Raw genomic sequence first — 22,950 nt, 5'->3', positions numbered from 1 at the left:
GGAGCTGGGTTTGTAAAGAAAACAGCAGTGCCCAGAACACAGGATGGAACCAGGGAGAAAATCAGTGCCCTGAGCAGCTCCAGTCCACCCCAGCCAGTGGGCAGGACTCTGCCAGGGACACAGAGGGAATTCAGGCAGAAACCTTCCCTGCAGGAAATGGAAGAGCTTTCAGGAGCTGAGGCAGCTGGACTAGAGCAGGGCAGGGAGGACAATCACTCCAAGGTTTACTCGAAGAGGACAATCACTTTGCTCAGGATTGCTGTGGTTCAACACCACCCTCTATGCAAACACCTATCAAACATCCAGGGTGGCATCTCTGGGCCCTCCTGTCCCACAGCTGTGTCAGGGGAATCCCCAGCCTTGTATCCCTCAGTCACACAAGGAGCTGTGTGCCTCTGCTCCCACTCCCTAGTTACACCCAGTGCAGCCAGCTGGGTTCCAGCATCCCACTGAGCTGGGGGAAAGCAGGATTTGGGAAGGGCAGGCCAGGTCTCCAGACAGGGCTTCTGAGCTGAAGGAGCTGCACCACACATCATCACCCCAAAATAGACCTGACTGCACAGACCACACAGTGACACCTACAGTGTGGGACAGAGGGGAGGGAAATAGGAAAAGTATATTTAGCCAACTATTTCCTGATCCTGTTCCCCTTCTGGGAGAGCAGAGTAAAACAAACACTGTGGGTAAATAAACTGTCCTTCAAAGCAGACAGGAGCTTTCACAGACACACACTCCTAAGGAGGAAGGACCACCTGGATGCCCCCAGCCCAGCTCATGCCAAGCACACCAGGGCAGGATGCTCTGTGCAAATTGGTAATGAGGTCTCAGGACCCCCCTGCAGCCTTCCTTCCTTATACTGAGTCAGAATCATGGAATCACAGAGTGGTTGGGTTTGGAAAGGACCCCAAAAATCATCTCATTTCATCCCTTGCCATGGGCAGGGACACCTTTCACTGTCCCAGGGTGCTCCAAGCCCTGTCCAGCCTGGCCTTGGACACTGCCAGGGATCCAGGGGCAGCCACAGCTGCTCTGGGCACCCTGTGCCAGGGCCTCAGCAGCCTCACAGAGAAGAATTTCTTCCTAATATCACATTTAAATCTACCATCATCTTGAGGCCATTCCCCCTTGTCCTGTCACTCCAGGCCCTTATGAAAAGTCCCTCTCCAGCATTCCCTTAAGTCCCTTCAGGTACTGGAAGTTGCCACATTTCAACACATCCCTGTCTCCTCTTTTCCATCCATCCCTGTGCACCTCTGGGCCTGGCTCCACCTTCTCCACCCCCTTCTATGAGGCAGGGGCAAGACTTCTCCTTAACCTCATGTAAACCCTCAACAATCCCATCTCCCAGCCTCCCCAGAAGCCCTGAGCTCCATTTCCTCCCACCCACCAACAGCTAGAGGTGCACAAACAATGAAAAAAGAGAAATGAGCAGAAAGTAAGTTAGGAAGTGAGTGAGCAAAGTGAACTGGTGGCAGGACCCATCCAGACTGGAGCTGTGTGACTGTGTCCCAGGAGTGAGAGTGTAACCCATCATTATGTGGTGCAGTCAGGGAGCACAGCATACAGCCCTCTGCAAGCTGCATTTTTAAGATTTAAGGAAGGAGACAAGAACACCTTGAGGTCAAACAACGAGCTGGATCAGACCAGTCAGACCAGTAATGCTGGGCTGACTGCTGCAGTGCCAGAACAGCCACAGAGTCCCAGACACAGCCAGGATTTCTGTATTCAGGGCTGACTGAAGCCTGCACCACCTCTGGAAAAACAGGCTGGGAATGCAGCACTTTGCACCCACAGACACCTCAGCAGCTCATCACACAAACTCACCTGGGAAAGCTTGGCTTGGCTTGCCCTACACTTGGAGCAGGGAGAAGAGATTGGGAGAGCAGAGCATGGGGACACACATCCCAGGAAGTCCAGGGGGCAGCAAGGATGTGCAGGTCTGGATCCTTTCCCAAAAGCCAGTGCATCCTGTGGCAGCTCCTGTTCCAGCTGACACTGGAACACTGGCTCCTGGATGCATCACAGGTTTCCTGTGCAAACCCAGCCAGGTCACCCAGCCCTTAGTGCTCTTGCTGAACAGAGGGGTCACATTTAACTGTTCCCAGGGACTGACTCATTGATGTCTAAGGCACTCAGAAATCCCTGGATCTGGGGAAAAGCCATGAACAAACACTGTGGAGAGAACAGCACCCAGACAGAAGAGCCTCCCCCTCACACACAGGTTCCCACACAGACTCCACATGTGAGGTCCAGAGTGTTTATAACGTGTAGCACAGACACGGTGATCTTTCTACTGAGACAGACAGAGAGAAGATACCAGACAAAAGTCTATCAGGGTATTTCTGAACAGTGTTCCCAAAGGATCTCAGGATGAACTTGCTTCCACTAGGAAGGATGTTTGCTCTCAGAAGGGCCACCCAAATACTGGGCAATACAGCTTTTAGGCCAGAAAAACCACAGATGGGACAGGCTGTGATTTGCAAAGCCACCTGATTTCAGCAGCTCTGTTTGTAGCAAGTTTGCATGGTCCTTCTTCTTTCCCTGATTCAGGGATCTTTGTCTTTCTTGCCCTAAGCTGACCCATGGTGCAGAGGGACAAGAAATAATGGAGCCACTCTCTTCAGTGCCTTGTAGGCGTCAGTGGCCTCCAAGAAGTCCTCTGCCCAAGGAGGGATGAACCCTCCTCCCACATCAATCCACCTCCCCAGAAGAGCTTTGGTCTTTTCCACGGGGATAAATCTGAGCACCAAGTCGGACAGTGGCAGCAGCAGCCCCCAGCCACACGGTGGCTGCGGGCATTGTCACTCCGAGGTCTGGATGTACACAGGGACAGCCAGCATGGCGCAGGGCCCGTCCGAGGCCGTCTGCAGCTCTGCCAGGGCCAGGTTGGAGGCCATGCTGTTGGGCTGCCCAGGCACCAGCTCCGAGTCAGCAGCTCCTGACCCCCCAACCACGATGGACAGCACGGCGTCCGACTCCTGGAAGGGCTGTTTGGCGGGGCCCGCCTCGGGGGGGCCGTCCCCGGCAGCGCCGTCCTTGAGCAGCGCCAGCCCGGCCCTGCGGCCCCGCCCCGCGCTCTTCTTCCGCGCCTTGCGGAGCTGCAGCTCCTTGTCCTTGGGCGAGCCCAGGCGGCACTTGTGCTCCCGCAGGTACTTGTGGCGGGTGAAGCCCTTGCTGCAGGTGGCGCAGCGGTATTTGTAGTTGCCGGTGTGCGAGCGCTGGTGCTCCACCATGTGGGCGCGGCGGCTGAAGGACTTGTTACAGTACTGGCACTTGTGGATCTTCATCCCTGCACACAGAGAGCTGAGTTAGACACAGCCATCCCAGCAGGGAGAGTGCACAGCTTCACCTCCTCCTGCAAGGAGCTGCTCCCTCATCAAAGGGAGCACTGTGCCACGCACAGTAAAGGGTGGGTGGCAGCTTCAATGGCTGTTTAACCATTGTTTTAGTGTTTTGCAAAGTCATAGAATATCCTGAGCTGAAGGGACCCCCAGGATGACCCGGGGCAGCTCCTGCACAGACACCCCAAGAACCCACCCTGAGCATCCCTGCAGTGCTGTCCTGGAGCTCCTGGAGCTCTGGCAGCCTCGGGGCTGTTCCCTGGGAGCCTGGGCACTGCCAGCACCTCTGGGGAGAACCTTTCCTGATACCCACCCTGACCCTCCCTGGCACAGCTCCAGCCATTCCCTGGGTCCTGTCACTGTCACAGAGTAGAGATCAGTGCCTCTCCCTCCACTGTCCCTTAGGAGGAAGCTGCAGACTGCAAATAAATATTCTTGCCTCCAGTAAGAGCATTAACATTTCACCAGAAAAACATGTCAAGTACTTGTGATGGAAATGTAAAACAATCTTGAAGTATTGATTATAGTAAAGCGTAACTTTATAATACAATTTAAAAAAATAGTAACTTTTATAGTAAATAATCTTCACCTTTTTTTCCCCCCCTCCAAAATATGGGAATGTACAGTCTGAAAGAACCCATGACTGCGCTATTAGCCCATCCCATCTGATCCCAATGCAGGGCTTTGGGCAAAAGGAAAGATGTTCAGTTTTACCCCAAGAGATAAAAGTCTGATTGTTCCCTGGGGCATGAGAATAAATATTGGGAATAAATTATTTGTCTTTACTAGAATTGGAAGCATCATTTTTGGAACACAAGAAGGGAATCAAATCCCATGAGATCTTTTTTTTGCATGTGAGATGGGACGGGGAGGAGTGGACAGAGCACTCTGGATATTCAATTGATAGCAAACAGACCAAATAATCCAGGTCAGCTCCTGAGTACCACCAGCAGGCCCTGCCTACAGATTATATTGCCTTAGAAACCAGCCCAAAGCTTAGACATAATCCTGAATAGACAAACAGGCCTGCAGCAAAACAGAGAGAAAAAAATCTAAAGCTAGTAAATGATTCTTATTTCTCAGGCTTAGTCCTTCTATCACATGCTCCTGCAACACCACAGGGAATCCCAGTCACTGCATTCCCAACCACTCACCTGAATGGGATAGAATATGAGCCTTCAGCTTGTCAGGTCTGTTGAACTCTTTATTGCAGCCTGTGTGGCTTCTGCAACAACAACAAATGCTGGTGAGATGTGGGAATCAGCTGGGGAGCAACGTACAGACAGATCCCAGATCATAAAGAGACTCTTCTCCTTAGCAGAGGAGAACATCTCCTAGGTGTTTCTGTGGGTGCAACCTTAGCAGGACTTCCACTATTTCAGCCTTTCTGGGGAGGGGTAAGAACTAAACAGACTGCCACAGGGACATGTGGCTTTTCTAAACTACACATGGTCTGTGTCTCACTAGGAGTGCTCTGAAATGCAGCAGGTTCAAGATCCCAGCTGGAGACAGAAGTATTTTGGAAGGAGACATGAGGCTGGAGCGGGGAGAAGCCAGTCTCAGATTATGGACTTGGGACTGCACCTTCCAAAACTCAGGTCCTCTGGCTTGTAGGTCCTATGTTGTCACATGCTTTTGGAGACATGGCAGTGAGTGAGAGCCCACCATCCAGGCAACCTCTGTGGTCAAATAATGCTCCTTCTCTTTCTAGTGCTCCCTCAAGCCTTCCATGAAAGCAGGAGTTATTTTACAGGGCTGATGAAGCAACGAGATGTGACCCTACAGGAAGTCAGTAACAGAAAACTGGGACTCTGCTCAACAGCACACAGCATTCCAACCTCCCCATGCAGCCTGGCAGGTGCCACACTGTCCCCTGGGACACCTGCAGGACCCATTCCCCCCAGCCCAGCCCCAGATGTGTCCAGATGTGCTGCCATGTGCAGGCAGTACGTACGAGAAGGGACATTTGTATTTCTTGAAGGGCTCGTGGATGAGCATGTGGCGCTTGAGCTTGTCCTTGCGATTGAACGCTGCGTCGCACACCGAGCACTTGAAGGGCTTCTCACCTGGGGGGACAGAACAGGGCTCAGGGACAGCCCAGCCACATGGGCTGCTCTGGCCATGCACAGGGCACCAGGCCAGCTGTGCCACACTATACACTTCCCTGCCCTATGCATAAATCACACAGAATTAGGTTGGAAAAACCTTCATTGAGTCCAGCCTATAACCTAAAACCACCTTGTCAACTAGACCGTGGTACTGAATGCCACACCCAATCTTTTCTCAAACACCTCCAGCGATGGTGACTCCACCCCTTCCCTGAGTAGCCCATTACAGTGCCTAATCACCCTTTCTGTGAAATTCTTCCTGATGTCCAGCCTAAACTTCCCCTGCTTAAGCTGGCACAGCTTAAGGCTGTGTCCTCTCATCCTGTTGCTGGTTACCTGGGAGAAGAGACCAACCCTACCTGGCTACAACCTCCTGTCAGTGAGTTCAGAGAGTGATAAAGTCACCCCTGAGCCTCCTTTTCTCCAGACCAAACAACCCAAACTCCCTTGGCCAACTGTCAATAAAATAATAAATGGATGGGCACAACCTATGCTGCACACTGCTCCTGCTCTCCAGCACCAAATTCCTTAGCTCTGCCACCACAGCAGGTGGGGAAGCCACCTGTGTCCCCCATTTCTAACTAGTGCAGTGCTGGGCACGAGGCTGAACCAAGCCATCAATCTGAAACCACATTACTACAAATGACTCAGAGCCAACTCTGCCATCCCTGCTACAGGGCCCAGGGCAGGCAGGGCTGTGGCACAGAGGTGAGCAGCACTGGCAGCAGAGGAGTGTACCCGAGTGGATGTGGGCATGCAGCTTGAGGTAGTGCTCCCGCCGGAAGAACTTCTTGCAGATCTGGCACTTGAACTTGCTGCCCCCGCCGTGCGTGGGGATGTGGCGGCGCAGGTAGCGCTCACAGGGGAACACCTGAAACACAAACACACAGCTGAAACAGCTCAGAGGGAACACCTGAAACACAAACACACAGCTGAAACACACAGCTCAGAGGGAACACCTGAAACACACAAACACAGCTCACAGGGAACACCTGAAACACAAACACACAGCTGAAACACACAGCTCAGAGGGAACACCTGAAACACAAACACAGCTCAGAGGGAACACCTGAAACACAAACACACAGCTGAAACACACAGCTCAGAGGGAACACCTGAAACACACAAACACAGCTCACAGGGAACACCTGAAACACAAACACAGCTGAAACACACAGCTCAGAGGGAACACCTGAAACACACAAACACAGCTGAAACACACAGCTCAGAGGGAACACCTGAAACACAAACACACAGCTGAAACACACAGCTCACAGGGGAACACCTGAAACACAAACACAGCTGAAACACACAGCTCAGAGGGAACACAGCTGAAACATACAAACACAGCTGAAACACACAGCTCAGAGGGAACACCTGAAACACAAACACACAGCTGAAACACACAGCTCAGAGGGAACACCTGAAACACAAACACACAGCTGAAACACACAGCTCAGAGGGAACACCTGAAACACAAACACACAGCTGAAACACACAGCTCAGAGGGGAACACCTGAAACACACAAACACAGCTCACAGGGAACACCTGAAACACAAACACAGCTCAGAGGGAACACCTGAAACATACAAACACAGATGAAACACACAGCTCAGAGGGAACACCTGAAAACACAAACACAGCTGAAACACACAGCTCAAAGGGGAACATCTGAAACACAAACACAGCTCACAGGGGAACAAACACACAGCTCAGAGGGGAGCACCTGCAAACACACAGCTCAGAGCCAGCACCACGCACAGAACATCACAGAGCTGGTATGGGGGGGTGTAGCCAGGATAGAAAACATAAGAATCATGGAATGGGTTGGGTTTAAAGGGACCTTGAACATCATGCAGTCCCAACACCCCTGCTGGGAGCAGGGACACTGCCCACTATCCCAGGTTGCTCCAAGCCCTGTCCAACCTGGCCTTGGACACTTCCAGGCATGGGGCAGCCACAGCTGCCCTGGGCACCCTGAGCAAGAAGCTCAGTCACTGCTTTCCCAGGAAGGATGCACTGTGAAAACCTTCAGGATTGTATGAAGAAAGTACAGATAGAGCTTTAAAAACAAGCCAATAAAAATTCAAAATGGAAGCACCACCAAAACTTTTTTAAGAAACACAGAAGCTGAAACCTTGCTGTCAACTGTGTAACACCACAGTGCTGAGGACCAGCATCCCACAAGAATGCCCAGGCTCCCAGGAGTAGGACAGGCTAAGCAAGAAGTTCCTACCTTCCCCACAGAGTTAACTTCACTTTCTGCTTCCTCACAATGTTATCCAAGGCTCCTACTCATGGAGCCGAGGGTTCCTGTCCCCCTCAGAGCCCCTGCCAGGTGTCCAGGCTGGCTCAGGCTGTGCTCAGCACTCACCTTCTGGCAGTGGGGGCAGGGGAAGTTGTGCGTTGCTGTCTGCAGATGGTGCTCTAGGGCTTCAGGGGTGGAGTATTTATTGACACACTTCACACACCTGGATGAGGAGAGAAAGCACACAGCCTGTGAGTGAGGCTACTGCAGCAAACCCTACACCACAGGCAGACCTGCCCAGCCCAGCCAGTTTCCAGGGTGATCTTTGACAGAGTTGATACAGAAAATAACCAGTCAGGTGCTCTAAAACCTCAGCAACCCACATGCCAGCTCACACTCACACTTAGCATCCTTCAGAGAGGAAGATGCTGGAAAATTGGGTGGAGAAGCCTTTAAATATTAGTGCACTTGCCACAGGCTGCCATGGGAGCACCCAGACCTGAGCACATACTGCTTCCTCATGGAGACAAGCCTTAAGTAAGGACTTTACTTCAAACACCTCCTTCCATCTTCACAGCTTGAAGACATCAGCCCCCAGAGGAGGAGCTGAGAGTGGGGGCACAGCATGGCAGGGGTAACACATCCTGGCAGTGTTTCTGCCAGAGGGCTCTGCCAAAATTGACTGACAGCAGGCAGTGGGGACAGGCACCATCAGCTGTGAGGACAGAGGCACTCACACCCTCTTCCTGCTGTGAAAGCACTTCTCTCTAGGTCAGACTAAAACCTCCTCAAGCACAAGCAGGGATCTGATTTGATCCCCACTACTGAGCTGTTGAACAAAGCTCTGTAGTACAAGAATAACTAGAAACCATGGCCTAGGCAAAAATTAGCAGCTATTTATTCCATGAAGTTCCTAAGTGACTCCAGTACCTCCTGGGCTTCCTGCTCTCCCTGAACATTACCTAAAGCTATGTGGAGCTCTTTGTGGAACTCCTCACACTTTCCCTCCACATTAGCAGAAAAGCTTTCCAAAGAACAGACCCTTTCACAGCAAAGGGATAGGAAATTTGTTTTGGGCACGGCACCCACAATCCCTTTGCTGAAGGTGAAGAATCACAGAGAACAGGCTGGGAAGGGTTTCCCTGGCTCTCTGAGCCAGCCTAGGGCAGGTTCAGCTGTGCCCATCTCACTCTTAACTGGCAATAAGAGGCATTGCAGTGACAGGATCTTCCCACATAACCAATGCCAGCATTTCACTGTCATTCCAAGAAACTCCCTGCATTCAAAGTGCTTGGCCCTTGCAGTCTGGTGGAGAGACCCCCCATGTGCCACCTGGGTGTCCAAAAGCACCACAGGGGCCCCCTGTCCCCTCTAAGGCCCCACCAAGCATGCTCTGCACCCACTCACTCCTACAAGCCTTGTGAGCAGCGATTGTACTGTACTTGTAGACAGCCATGTCCTTCTTGGGGCTGTGCTGGGGCAGCAGGCTGTGCGAGTACTGGTGCACGCCCAGCTCGTACAGCGACGGGAAGTCCTTGCTGCACAGGTGGCAGCGGTAACTCAGCTCCTCCTGGTGGCTCTTGATGTGCTCAAGGAACGACTCCAGCTTCTGGAAGGTCTGGGCACAGGTCTTCACCACACATTTGTACACCTGGGAGAAGGGAGAGCAACTGGAGAGGGTCACCATGGAAACAAGCTGGGCAAAACCTCTGCCAGCAGGCAGAACTGCCTTCCTTTCTGGAAAGAAGCACGGACTGTCAGGGCACACCCCCGGGAAAGAAAGGTGGGACAAAGGGGTGTTGATGTGAGAGCCAGAAACCACTGGAGTGGGTGGGACCACAACATCCCAGAAATGATTGTCCCAGGACCAGAGAGCTGCCACTTAAGACTGAAAACTCTGGACTTCACAGAACCATAAAGCTTGGAAAAGACCCCCAAAGTCAACGAGTCAAACAGACAGAACACCATCTTGTAAACTAAACCTTAGGACAAAGTAGTCAGTAACTGAACACTTCCAGGGAGGATGACTGCACCACTTCCCTGGATAGCTCAGTCTAATGCCTGACAACCCTCTCACTAAAGAAATTTCTCCTGATGTCCAATCTGAATCTCCCCTGGTACTTCTTGAAGCCATTTCCTCTTGTCCTGTCCCTTGTGGGAACAGAGCCTGACTCTCCTCTGGCTGCATGCTCCTGTCAGGGAGTTGTGGAGAATGAGAAGGTCTCCTCTGAGCCTCCTTTTCTCCAGCCTGAGCCCACCAAGCTTCCTCAGCTCCTCCTCCTCTGCCTTACTCTCTAGAACCCCTCCCCAGCTCTGCTGCCCTTCTGCAGACAGGCTCCAGCACCTCCATGTCTTTCTGGAAGTAAAGGCCCCAGAACTGGACACACTTCACTTCTTTGCTTCCTCTCTAGCCATCCAAACCTGCTTGGCTGAATTCTCACTCAGTTTCCAAAGGAGTTTTCAAAGCCACCCCGACCACACAGCTACAACCCTGAGAGCTGAGCTGCACGTGAAGAACTGGCAGCTCCACAGACCAAAGAGTGCATTATACAAAGCCAATCCCAATATTGTCACCCATACAGGCACCCTCTGCCCCTACCTGCTCATTCTTGTGCTGTGTCATGTGTGATTTGAGCTGGAAGTAGGTGTTGAACTTGCTGGGGCAGAACTGGCACTGGTAGGAGCTGTCAATCAGGACAACCTGCTTGGCCTCCAGCTTGCCCGCCTCGCTCTCCTCCAGGGGGCTCAGGTCCTGGGGTGGGGGCACCGTGTTCCTGGAGGGCTGGGGCAAACCTGGGGACAGGAAAGTCACAGCCTGCCATGAGACAGCTCTGAAAGCTGCTCTGCAAGCACCATGCTGCCAGGACACACCACGCCAGGCTCCTCCTCCCTTTCAAAGACAGACTCTAGATTCTAGAGGAATCTCACTAACAGGGCTGTTTAAAATTTGTTGAGATTATTAAGGGCTTTGACTACCCCCTCTTCTCCTCCCTAGCCCATTCTCTTTTTCCACAGATATAACTGCTCTGTGGAACCAGAGCCAGATTTACTCCCACCACTGGCAGGAGACAGGAGGTAAGATCCAGCCAGTGGCTTACAGTCCATGATGCCTACAAAGAGCAGCTCCAGTCATCCCTTGTCCCAGACATGACACTGTCACTGCATTCCCTCCCCTCCCAGGTCTGGGGCCACCAGCAGAAAGGGGATTCAGACACCAGCAGGGAGCTCTTCTCTGCCTCAAGTATTTATAGGTGGCCACTGTGGCCAGATCCAGCCTGGGCATGACCTGCACAGTGCAAAGCCAGAGCACTGGGCTATCCTAAACCAGCAGCTGTCAGGGTGTGGCTAGGCCAGAGCTGTACACTGCCAAAGCTGTACTGCCAGGGAGTGAGAAGGGGAAGACACCTTGCCCTGTTTATGCACATACTGGGACAGAGTTTGGAGCCACTGTCTCCACCAGCACCTGAACCCACCATGGGGGTATGAAATGATGCAGCTTCCAGCTGGAGCTGAGCAAATGCCACTCTTAGTGTGAGATGCTAAACACTAGCAAAGAATGGTAACAGCACACACAGCTCCCTTCCCTCCCTGTGTGGAGGTGCAGAGACCTGCAGCCTCCTCACACCACTGCTCTGCCCCACACACAGCATCCCCAGGCACCACACCTGTGTTCTCCTCATCCTCAGGCTGGCTGGGGTTGAGGGCCATGACCTGCACAGTGATGGAGCTGCGGGAGATGGTGCAGCCCAGCCCTGGAGGCCACACTTTATGGGTCTGCATGTGCTTCTTCACGTTGGACTTCTGGGCAAAGGCTCGGCCACACACGATGCACTGGAAGGGCTTCTCACCTGTGTGGCTGAAGGAGAAGGCACCAGGTGAGCAGCTGGTGGAGAGAGGAGGCAGCCCCAGGGCAGGGCCTGTGCAGAGGTGGCTGCCAAAGGAAGCGCTGGACACTTAGTTTGTAAGATCACACCTGGACCCACCAAACAAGGGCTTTGAGACCTGATTCACCACAGGAGATGGAATGTGAGAGGCCTGGGGAAACAAGGCTGGGGCACAGACAAAACACCTGTGGTCTGGGAATGACAGGGGATCAAAGGAAGGAGCAGGAGAGGAAAAGCTCTGCAGCAACATCAGGGCATTCCCTGTCAGGGTCCCTGCACAGACCTTGGGGATCTCATCACTTTCTACAAAGGTACAAGCCTTTTATTCCTTGCCACCCTTCTCTCTCCTGCACACCCCTTCTAGCTTGCAGAGCCCTGATCTGCCTGAATTTGCTCTCCCTTGTCCATAGCAAATAGCTCTGCTTCAAGAGAAAGTGAAGAGTCCAGACTGGGAAGAGGTGCAAAAAACACTTTTTCTTCCATCTGTTCTGACTCCAGCTGACTCCACTTGGGGGGAAAAAACTCTGCAGATTTCAGCCTCCTCCTGCCAGGGAAAAGCTCTCTGATTAGAGCTCCCTGTACAGACACTGAGCTTGGCTTACACTTTGCTAACAGCAGCAAACAGGAAGGCTGCAGCTTGCCAGGCAGGGAGGGGAAAGGGAAGGGCAGAGGCAAGCAGTGGGAGTGCTGCTACTCCAGTGAACAGGTGACAAGAGGTTTGGCTGTCAAGCTCTCATCAGCAAGGAAAATGAGCCTCTAGTCCCAGCATGAAGATTACATCCATGGTACAGCCTTCACTAAAGTCACTGGGGAAAAGGTATCCTGGGGTGAGAGGAATGAAGGATCCCCCACTGCAGCACAAATTCTGGGATATAACAAACCAGACTGCACAGACTCCCTCAGCAGAGCTGTGCACTGCTCCAGCCCAGCCACTCTGCTGTGTGCAGGGCAGGGCACTGTTACCTCCTGATGTGCTGCTGCAGGTCAAAGTTCTTGGTAAAGGCCTTGTCACAGTATGTGCATTTCAGCTTGGGGGACTTGGGTTTGCCTGAAAGGAAGAGGAATGAGATCACACACAAGAATGAGATCACTGGCACAGCCCTGTCCTCACTGCACTCACAGGGCCCTCACCCCAAGATATGACTGTCCAGGACCAAGAACAAAGAGCTTATGGAAAGATAAGATCTGCCTGGCCAGCCTGGGAAGTGGTCATGGGCACAAACATTCATTGAACACAGCCTGAGCCAACTCTACAACCCCTGAGCAGTGTAGTCTGCTGGGGTAGGGTATCCCCCTCAGGAAACAACCACTGCCTTCCAGGGACCTTTCCAGCTACAAAGCACCAACCTTAAAGGTGCTTTGGGCACTGGGAAAAGACACAGCATGAGTGAGAGGAAGAGCATCAGCTCTGTCTTTGCTGTGAACCCATCAGGTCACCCACCAGTTTCATCCAAGGCCATCATGTTTTCCCTCCAGAGCTGCATAGCCAATGCCACCCCTCAGCAGCCCAGCTGGGACAAGCCCAGTGACCCCCAGGGCAGGTCCTGGAAGGGACTCACCTTCCTGCAGCCCACCCAGGACAAGCCCAGTGACCACCAGGGCAGGTCCTGGAAGGGACTCTCCTTCCTGCAGCCCACCCAGGACAAGCCCAATGACCCCCAGGGCAAGCTCTGGAAGGGACTCACCTTCCTGCAGCCCACTCTCGTTCTTGCAGCGACGAGTTTTGGCAGCAGCAGGGGACTCAAAGCCAACCACAGAGCCTTCTCCTGCACTGCTCAGGGGGGTGGGAGCACTGGTGCTCTTGACCTTGAACCCCTGCTTCCCAGGGCTGTACACAGGGGGAGAGGGGTACACAGGGCTTTCCACACACTGGCTCGGTACCTGTGAGAGGGCAATTCATCAGTGCAACAGGTTTGCTACAGAATTATACCATGCCCTAACTTCCATCTCCACCCACACCAGGCAGCAGTTGGGTTGACTTTTCTTCTTGCCAAACTGGATCCAATTTCTGGTACACCATTTCAACAATGTGTCTCTAACCAAAACTAACACCCTGCACAGTGTGAAACTATTCTGCTGAACATCAAAAAACATCCAGAAGTTATTACAGCAGGAACAGGGCAGCAAAGAAACACTCTGAGGGAGCTGTTTTGTCCTTTATCTATGTCTCATGGCTAGGAGAGTTTCTTATCCCTCTGGAGCAGGTTAGCAGAAGGATCACTGCTGATCCCTGTGGGCAGGGATCTCCAGGTCCTGCTGCCTGTCCTGCCAGGACTGCAGAAGGAAAGAAAGGCACAAGGAAACTCCAGGTGCCAAAGCACATCTGTTTATGTCAGTATCAAGATTAGGAAAGAATTCTTAAGAAACAGAGATATCAGTCTGGAGTGATAGTTTATGGGCATTTCTGCTGCCCACTCTGATAAATCAACACAGATCACTACTTATCCAACATCCACATCCATTCCTGTCCACTGGCACCTCCAGAGCAGGTGCCAGTTACACAGCAAGGATGCCACACCTCAGCCACACCCAGCAGCTCCTGTTGTGAAGGGCAGTGCAAATGTAGAGACTGCAAACAGCTGATCCAGCAGTAAATCCACCTGGCCTGTGCCATTCTTTAGCAAAAGCCACCTTGACAGGCTCATTGAGATTTAGACTGGATTTTTCTCTCCATGTAATCCTGAAGTGTGCTCTGTGCATCTACAGAAGGTGAGCCTCTCACCTCTACTCCCTTCTACTACCAACATATGCAGGTATCAAATGTTCAGGGCCTGTGCCAGTCCTCTGTCTCTCTTAGGTGTTTCTCCTGCTCTCAGAATCCTCATCATCTTACCGATCTCCCTCTGTTTGCTACCTTCTCCCAGAGAAAGTAACTTGTCAAATAACCCAGCCCATCTTCCCACACTGTAATTCCACATTCCTCAAGGCCAGACTGGATGGCACTTGGAGCAATCTGGCCCAGTGGGAGGTGTCCATCCCAAAGGCAGGGGATGACCTTTAAGCCCCATCCAACCGAACCCATTCTGTGATTCTCTGCGGGCAGATCCTCAGGAGCAGCCCCGGCCTTACCTCCATGGGCGGGTAGGGCTGCATGCCCAGGGTCTGGATCTCCACGGTGCTGGATGCTGCCATGGGAGCAGGGGCACTGTACACCTCCACCACGCCGCTGCTGCCGCCGGGCTGCCCCGGAGCCGCCAGGCTGGGCGGGGGAGGCGGGGGCTGCGGAGGGGGCGGCGCTGGGGGCGGCGGTGGGGGCGGGGGCTGCGACAGGTAGCCAGCCCCAGCGTGCATACTCATGCTGCTCTGCAACCAGAGAGACACAACCCGTTGGAAATGCAGCAGCCAGGAGCTGGAGGGGCTGCTCCCTCACACACGTTCCCCATCCCAATTCGCCTGCAGGAACAGCGGTGATGTCTTGGCACAACACAGCACATCCAACTGACAGGCTGGACCAGACTGTGCTGGAGGCCTGGCATCACCTGCAGGTACACACTGCCTCCTCCAAAACACAACCCCTCAAGCCCCACTGCTTTGATTGCTTTGTTTGTAAAGCTTTTAATCCTCCTGGTTACAAGGAATATTTTTAGAGCATGGAGAGCATGTACAGCCCAGCCAGCCTGGGGAGAGCCCAAACAACCCTCCCAGGAGGAGAGGAATCCATGGACAAGGGCCCCAGAAGCAAATCATTTTATGGGGGCTCAAAAAAAAAAAACTGGAGAGACCACACTACAAAGATCTGAGCATCCAGCAACAAGCAAGTTTGTGAGCAACACCAAGCTGTGTGGTGCAGTCAAAACATTGCAGAGAAGGAATGAGGCATCCAGAGGGATCTGGACAGGCTTGAGAGGTGTGTCTGTGTGTAAAACCTCAGGGAGTTCACCAAGGCCAACTGCAAAGTGCTGCACCTGGGTCAGGGCAATCCCAAGCACAGATACAGGCTGGCAGTGAATGGACTGAGGGCAATCCTGAGGGAAAGGACTGGGGAGTGTTGATGCATGAGAAGTCCAACGTGACTCAGCTGTGGGCACTTGCAGCCCTGAAAGCAAACCATGACCTGGGAGGCATCCCCAGCAGTGTGGGCAGTATTCCTGCAAGTGTTCAAGGCCAGGCTGGACAGGGCTTGGAGCAACCTGGTCTAGTGGAAGGTGTCACTGCCATGGCCATGGGGTTGGACTGGGTGAGCTTTACCCACAGCTCCTTACCTGCACCGGGGGCTGCACTGCTGGCATGGGCTGGTCCAAGGAGGTGAAAGCAGACATGGCTGACATCAGCACCTCATCACTGACCAAGATGTTCCCCTGCACCAGGGTCTGAATCAAAGGTGATGGGGGAACCGTGATGTACGTAGAGATTTGCTGAAAGAAAGGAAAATACACCAGCAACAGGACAAAACAATATCCAATAAACAATGGCATTGCCTTTTACTGAGCCTCAGGGTCTGTGCTTTCACAGCCTCTGGCCAGCAGTGAGCCACAGCTCACTGTGCTGCAGCTTATTAATTATCTGTAGCTTCCTGCTGAGTCCATGGGAGTTCTTAGCTCCACAAACTTTCTTCGAAAGGAGGAAAAAATATCACAGTGGTACAGAAAGTGGCCATTGGCTGCAATCCACATCAGGGGTTATTAAACAAGATCTGCAGGACAAACTGGTCAGAGACAAGTTCAGTCCTCTCCTGGGTGCTTGCCTAGCAAGGGGAGGTGGAAAACTTAGGGAGGCTGCTCTGGCTGAGATGGTGAATGCCAGGCTCATCTCTTCAGACTTCACTCAGGTTATAGCAGGGGAGGGAGGCTGTTGAATTTTTTGGCAGTAAATAACCTGTGTTTGCAGCCCTGGGAAGAAGCACCATCCACTGGGACTACATTAACTTGCAAAAAGCAGTTGGATTCAAAGTACTTTGGAAGCCACAGCCACATTTCATGTTATGCACCAGGGACTCACACTGGAGGATTCTCCAGGGAATGAGAACTACTCCAGAGGAGATATTCCCCCAAGATTCATCACAACACATTATGTGGGCTTATTTGCAAGAATGAGAGGGAAGGGATGCAGGGATGAAGCTCCTCCACTTCTGCTCACGAGCCAGACCACGGCCTGGGGGACAGCAAGAGCCACAGGCCCCTGAGCACAGTGAGAGTGCACCCAGGCTTGTGGCCAGGCTCTGATCCTGGGGCTCTCCAGTGGAGCCCAGGTCTGGCTGCAGCACAGTCAGAACATGAAACCCCTTCTGTCCTGTCCTGTAAAGAGGTTGTCAAACATTCCTGCTGCAGGACACCTCGCTGCAGAGGGCCCCACTTTAACCACAAGGTGAAAAGCCAACAAAGGGACAACAGCTGAGCCTCCTAGAAAAGAGCTTAGCCATGAGGCAGCACTGGATGTAAAACCATCACCCCAATGGCCCCACCCCAAATGGCAGCAGCAGAGCTGTGCTGCAGCAGGGTACCTGGCGGCCAGCGCTGGGAGCCGGCTGCACCGAGGTGATGGACGGGGTGTACACGCTGTTGGTGGCCAGGGACACCGAGGAGAGGGACGGGGCACTGCCCTGGCACTGCTCTCTCTTGTGGGTCATGAAGGCAGGCAGGGAGTTGAACTGCTTCTTACACTTCCCACACAGGAACACATCTTCATCATCTGCAATGAAGAAGACAGAGCTTCAGGCTTCTCCTGCATTCCCCAGTGCTCCACTCGGCAGCCACAATGTAGGGTAACACCTCTGGATCCCAGCACCTGGAGGACATCATCATCAGGAGACAGCAGCTGCAAGGGCCAAGCTGTCCCTCCTCCCCTAAAGCCAAGGGATGTGACTGAGCCCATCTTAGCCCTGCTCCCACACACAAACCCCACTGTCTCCCTGGGACACACTAATCCCACTGTCTGTCTTCTCATCCCAAACACAGGAACAACCAACCTTGCTCCTGTAGCACCTTCTGTTTTTAATCAAAGCAGCTCCTTCCAAAGCATCAGCATTATGCTGGCTGAGGCAGATTTTATTACTCAGATTGCACAAAGCACAAGAAGTACCTTGGATAAGGGCACAGAGTCACTCTCAGCTTGTGTCCTAAAGCCACCCTCCACAACACTGCTGGTTTTTGGCACCTGTGCCTGATGTTATAAGCATAAAGATGACCCAGTTACATGTCCCAGCTGAAATCTGCAGGGTTAGCAAACCACACACCACTTGCACTCCATGCAGGCAGACTCACAAGGCTGCTCCCCTGTCTGAGTCACAGCCTGAAGTTGACCATTTTTGGGGACACAGACTGTAACTCCTCAGGGGATAACACCCCATCCACCCAGCAAGTTGTAGTCCAGCACTGTGAGGGTCCACATGCACATAAATTACCAGCTCCCATATTCATTCATACAGAGATGCTCCAGGACTGGAGAACCTGAGCTCTCCAGAGAAGTGGATATTAAATAAAAAGCATGAACAGTAACAGGCACTAGATGTGGGGACAATAGTTTCTTCCTCCCTTTGCATCTTTATTGGAAGCTCATGGTCACTTGTCCCTTCCTCCTGCTGTCTGGTGCTGCTGAGCATAGCAGCACCCTCCACACCCAGCTGTTCTGCCAGCTGTGCACACTGCAGGGGAGCTGTGCAGCCTCCTGCCCCTGCCCTCTCTCCCAGTGGTACAGAACTCACCCATGGGCTGGATGACAGCAGAGGAGTTGACATTGGGAGCAGACGGATCCGTGACACCTCCCTGCCCATCCAGTAAGGACTGCACAGCCAGCACTGTCTGATTATCCATCCCTGAAAGGAGACACAAGCATGGATGGTAAACTGAACACAGCCACACAGCATGTTTGGGCACTGGCAGCTCACTCCTGAGCCACTCTCCAGCTGCTGCTCTCTCCTCCCCGAGCCACTCTCACCTTCTCACCCTCTACTCCACAGCACCAACTACCACACAACAGCAACACTCCCAGCTGTGTTCAGAACTCCTTTGGTGCAAAAAGAGAAGGCAAGAAGGACAAGGAAAGCCAGAAGAGGGTTTGGTTTCAGGCACTTGGTGCAGAGAGGAAGGATGCTTATAACTCTGGGTATGAAAAGAGCTGAGAATGTCACAGGAGTGTGGGGATGAAGGATGGTGGAACTGCCCAGGGATGCAGCACAGACCCCAAGCTCAGGGCAGACAAAATCCTTGTGTGCAGCAGCTCTCCCAGCAGCAGTGTGACAAATGTCTCTGCTTTAAAGGCCAACATTCCAAAATCTGATCAGAACAGGGCACACACACCCAGTCAGGTTTGTTGTTAGAATCAGCTTACTTGCTTTGGCATAAACATTTTCCACTACAGCTAAAACATTTTAAAATACTCCAGATAAATACAGAAGATTGGGACTGCTCATCTAGGGAGACAACCTGACCAGCAGCACAGGACTGTGAATTAAGAATGACATACACTTTCTTTTTAGAAATTGAATGTAAAGACACAAAGGACAATCTGATTTTGGAAGAAAAAGAGCAAAAAGGGGTGATTTGTATGCACCACTCCTTCCTATCACTCTTTTATGATAGAGAACTCACAAAGGAAGCAAATGGCACAGCAAGGTTGTATGCTATATCTTGTGCATTACAGGAGAGAAGAAACCTGGGGCGTTCTTAGGTAGTTTTTCACTTCTAGATCTTTGTAAAATGAAACTGCCAAGCTCTGAACTCAGAATTATGTGCCACAGGAAAGGAAAATCAATTGGTCACTCCTAAGCAGTGAGGTAAAGACTGTGCTGGGATGAGGAGAGGTTGCTCAGCAGACAGCAGCAGGAAAGACAATGAAGCATCATAGCAGATCACAGCATAAGGGACCAGCACAGCAGGAGCATCCACCACCCCAAGTTCTTCCCATAAAATTTCTCCTGAAGAACTGGAATGTTAACTTCTTGATGGGGAGTACCCATACAATCTACAGCCTTCTAAAGATACCCTAAATACTCATTTGTCCTGCATTTCCAGTGTGAAGTATGTCACATTAAGGTTCTGTGAACACCTTTTTCATCCTTTCACTGAGAAGGTGCTGCAAACCCTGCTCATGTCCCTGGGAGAGAGCAGGGCACCACCCTCCAAGGGCACAGGCAGCTGTTGGAAGGCAGCAGATCCCACTGCATCACACACTCCCATCAAATTCCCACCATGCCTATGGGATGCCTTTCACACAGATCAGAGGCACAGCAAAGCTGCAGGTCCAGTTCTGCAAGCCTTGGCTTGCAGGGAGAGCTGGAGCCAGCCAGTGCTGGGAGGATCTCCTACTCCAGGCAAAGTCCTGCTCTAAAATACATCTCCTCCTGCACAAAGAAGTCTGCAAAGGGAGCACTGCAGCCTTCTGTCAGCACAGCCAAAGCAGACAGAGGCATGGAGCAGCTTCTCCAGAAAAAAGAAGCCACAAGGAAAGGAAGGATCAAAAATTCAGGTGAAGTGTAGTGAGGAGATAATTATGATTGCACAAACAGTGCCACTCTTGATGTGCCTGGCACTGAACAACTGGGTTTCCTTCTGGCACAGAATCAAATCTTCCAAGGAAAAATGCCAAACAATTGCCTTGATCCCACTAGGAGGAAGAAGCTTGAGGAGAGGCCAAGACCTGAAGACAATGATGCAGCAACATTGTCAGTGTTGCACTCAGCCACTTGATGGAGAAAATGGCCCAGGACAACAGAAATATTTATTTGGCAGTTCAGAGCTCCTGCACTTCACTGAGTAACTGCACACCACCACACTTCCCAGAGGGAAAGCCCTGAGGACATGGCTAGCAATCCATGAAGACAAGCTGGCAGTTCCTTGGTTACCTGGATGCCAGTGACAGCCATCCACAGACTCCAGGAGAAAGCTCTGGATCCATGCTGCCCTGCCTACAGCCAGCACCAGCCTGCAGGATGCTCTTCAGTTTGGAATTTAAAACACCTAGCTCCCTCTCTCCTGGCAGCAGCAGCAGCTGAGGTACCCAGAGCTGAAAAAACCAAGGTGGTTTGGAGAAGCCAAGATAAAAAGCACGGGACTACTGGTCTGTGCTTTTTTTCTTCCCTTTCAAATTTCTCTCAGCTGGAGATGAAACAAGACTGTCCATGTCACCCAGGTGCTAATTTGCCCTCCTGATAAAGCCTTTTTTTCTGACAAGAGCATCAGGTGCTTTAGTGACAGGTGAAGATGCACCTCTGCCCTGCAGCACCCTGAGACCAGGCTGCTCTAAGAATGCCAAGTCACCATCGACTTGTAATCCAATCAACAAGACAAAACAAACAAGCTCAGGCACTAAAAGCTGCCAGTTGCTGTGGGCTTAAAAAACCCACAACTTTTTCAGTTTGCTAAAAAGCTTTTCTGTCCTGAATGCTTCAGGGAAACTAACACAATGAGGAGCTGATTGCATAGAGGAAATAGGGACCTGATTCTACACAGGATGCTGGAAAATGCACCAAGTAGCCAGACAAAATAGAGAAAAATATTTGTTCTCTGCTCTTCTCTCTGCTGCTGTGGTCACAGGTGATATTCAAAAGTACAGGTGACAATCCCAATGCCACACCTTCCAGGCAGTGGTATCTCCCCATGTAAAGGAGAATACACCTGTAATCCAATTTAGGAAATCAATGCCTATGAAATAGTTTCTCTCCAAAGAGGCAGTCCCGTGTCAGACTGCCACAGCTTGGCACGTCCTCCTCGGATGGCACCTGGCTCTAACAGTGTCCCAACACTAAAGCAAGATGCATTTGAGCACAAATTCACCCACACAACAGCCACTGCCCAGGCTGTGCCAAAGAGCACAGTCACAATTAAAATACACATGCAGGGGCCAGCAGCCACCCAGGCACTATCCCTGGGGCTGGCATGGAGCATGGCACAGCAGGGAGACCAGCAGTGTGAGCCCTGGGGCATGGAGAGCATGGGGGACCCCAGCATGCAGGGACCTGGGAGTGTTGAGAGCTCCCTGGGCACAGAGGTGATGGGAATGCCCCGATGTGCAGGGCACAGACAGCCTGGAACACCAGGGACAGGATGGGATGGAGTGTCCAGGAGCACCAGGCACAGGGACAGGGTAGGGATGAGGTGCCCAGAGCAGCAGACACAGGGCAGGGTAGGGATGAGGTGCCCCAGAGCAGCAGGCACAGGGAAGGTAGGGATGAGGTGCCCCAGAGCAGCAGAAACAGGGCAGGGTAGGGATGAGGTGCCCCAGAGCAGCAGAAACAGGGCAGGGTAGGGATGAGGTGCCCCAGAGCAGCAGAAACAGGGCAGGGTAGGGATGAGGTGCCCCAGAGCAGGAGGAACAGGGCAGGGTAGGGATGAGGTGCCCCAGAGCAGGAGGAACAGGGCAGGGTAGGGATGAGGTGCCCCAGAGCAGCAGGAACAGGGCAGGATAGGGATGAGGTGCCCCAGAGCAGCAGGCACAGGGAACGGTAGGGATGAGGTGCCCAGAGCAGCAGGAACAGGGCAGGGCAGGGTAGGGATGAGGTGCCCCAGAGCAGCAGGCACAGGGCACGGTAGGGATGAGGTGCCCAGAGCAGCAGGAACAGGGCAGGGCAGGGTAGGGATGAGGTGCCCAGAGCAGCAGGCACAGGGCACGGTAGGGATGAGGTGCCCAGAGCAGCAGGCACAGGGCAGGGAGGGCACGGGACACCTTGGGGCGTCGGCCAGGGATGCGGTGCACCGAGCACAGGGCCCGTGGTTAGTGAGGGCTGCCCGGCACAGGGCACTGCGCTGGGCGGTGCGGGGATGCCGCGGCGCACAGGCAGGAGGTGGCACAGGGCCGGGGGAGCGGAGGTGACAGTGGTGCCGCAGGGAGCGTGGCGAGCCCCGGGCTGCGGGCGGGGACTGCAGCAGCGTCCGCCTTGCGGGAGGCAGCCCGGGGTACCGGGAGCGCCACACGCCGCGCCGGGCCGGGCCTCAGCGGGCAGCCCCGCGGCGGCCCCTCGCACCTCGCGGCGGCGGCGCTGGACAGGGGGAGCTCGGAGGAGCGGGGGTCGCGCACCCCGGCTGTCGCCGCGGCCCGGGAGGTCCCGGCGCGGCCCCGGTCTGGCCCCGTTACCTTCCAGCGCCTCGAAGATCGCCTGCGCCATCTTGGAGCGGCGGCGGTAGCGGCGCCGCCAGGGGGCGCCCGCCGCCCGCTAGGGGCCCACAGCGCGGGAGAGGCGGCGGAGGCCCCAGGGGCGGGGGGGTCGTGTTCAACCCGGGGCGCGGCGGGGCGGCACTGCGACAGCCCGCGCGGACCGGGCACGCACCGCCCGGCGGCCGCCCCTGCCCTCTTCGGCCTTCCGGCGAGGCCGCCGCGGCCGCGACCCCCGGCCCATGACCGGGCTGTGCCGGGCCGGGCTGACAGCGGGGCCCGCCGCCCTCACGGAGCGGCTGGGCGGGACGCCTCGCTTGGCCCCCATTGGCTGCAGCACAGA

General features: G+C 53.4%; 1 protein-coding gene across 1 annotated transcript; it reads right to left on the bottom strand.

Annotated features, from left to right (window-relative positions):
• Positions 1-2,244: 2,244 nt before the first annotated feature.
• On the bottom strand, positions 2,245-22,898 carry ZNF341 (zinc finger protein 341). Its single transcript, XM_056507706.1, has 15 exons — positions 22,590-22,898; positions 18,223-18,333; positions 17,023-17,210; positions 15,785-15,937; positions 14,652-14,885; positions 13,268-13,463; positions 12,546-12,630; positions 11,364-11,554; positions 10,298-10,491; positions 9,141-9,349; positions 7,825-7,921; positions 6,188-6,320; positions 5,296-5,407; positions 4,496-4,566; positions 2,245-3,289 (listed from the first exon to the last, which is right to left on the bottom strand). The coding sequence occupies exons 1-15, from the start codon at positions 22,618-22,620 to the stop codon at positions 2,802-2,804; spliced, it is 2,493 nt and encodes an 830-aa protein (XP_056363681.1). The 5' UTR covers positions 22,621-22,898; the 3' UTR covers positions 2,245-2,801.
• Positions 22,899-22,950: the final 52 nt, after the last annotated feature.

This window comes from Oenanthe melanoleuca, chromosome 20 (assembly GCF_029582105.1).
Source record: "Oenanthe melanoleuca isolate GR-GAL-2019-014 chromosome 20, OMel1.0, whole genome shotgun sequence".
NCBI classification, from domain to species: Eukaryota; Metazoa; Chordata; class Aves; order Passeriformes; family Muscicapidae; genus Oenanthe; species Oenanthe melanoleuca.
This window is presented reverse-complemented; position numbering and strand designations above follow the sequence as displayed.

Bases quoted from the DNA above. Each gene is read 5' to 3' on its own strand.
- ZNF341 (XM_056507706.1), bottom strand. From the start codon at position 22,620: ATGGCGCAGGCGATCTTCGAGGCGCTGGAAG. The intron at 17,211-18,222 runs GTGAGTTCTGTA...TCTTCATTGCAG, and splicing joins TGCTGTCATCCAGCCCATGG to ATGATGAAGATGTGTTCCTG. The intron at 13,464-14,651 runs GTAAGGCCGGGG...GCCCTCTCACAG, and splicing joins AGCCCTACCCGCCCATGGAG to GTACCGAGCCAGTGTGTGGA.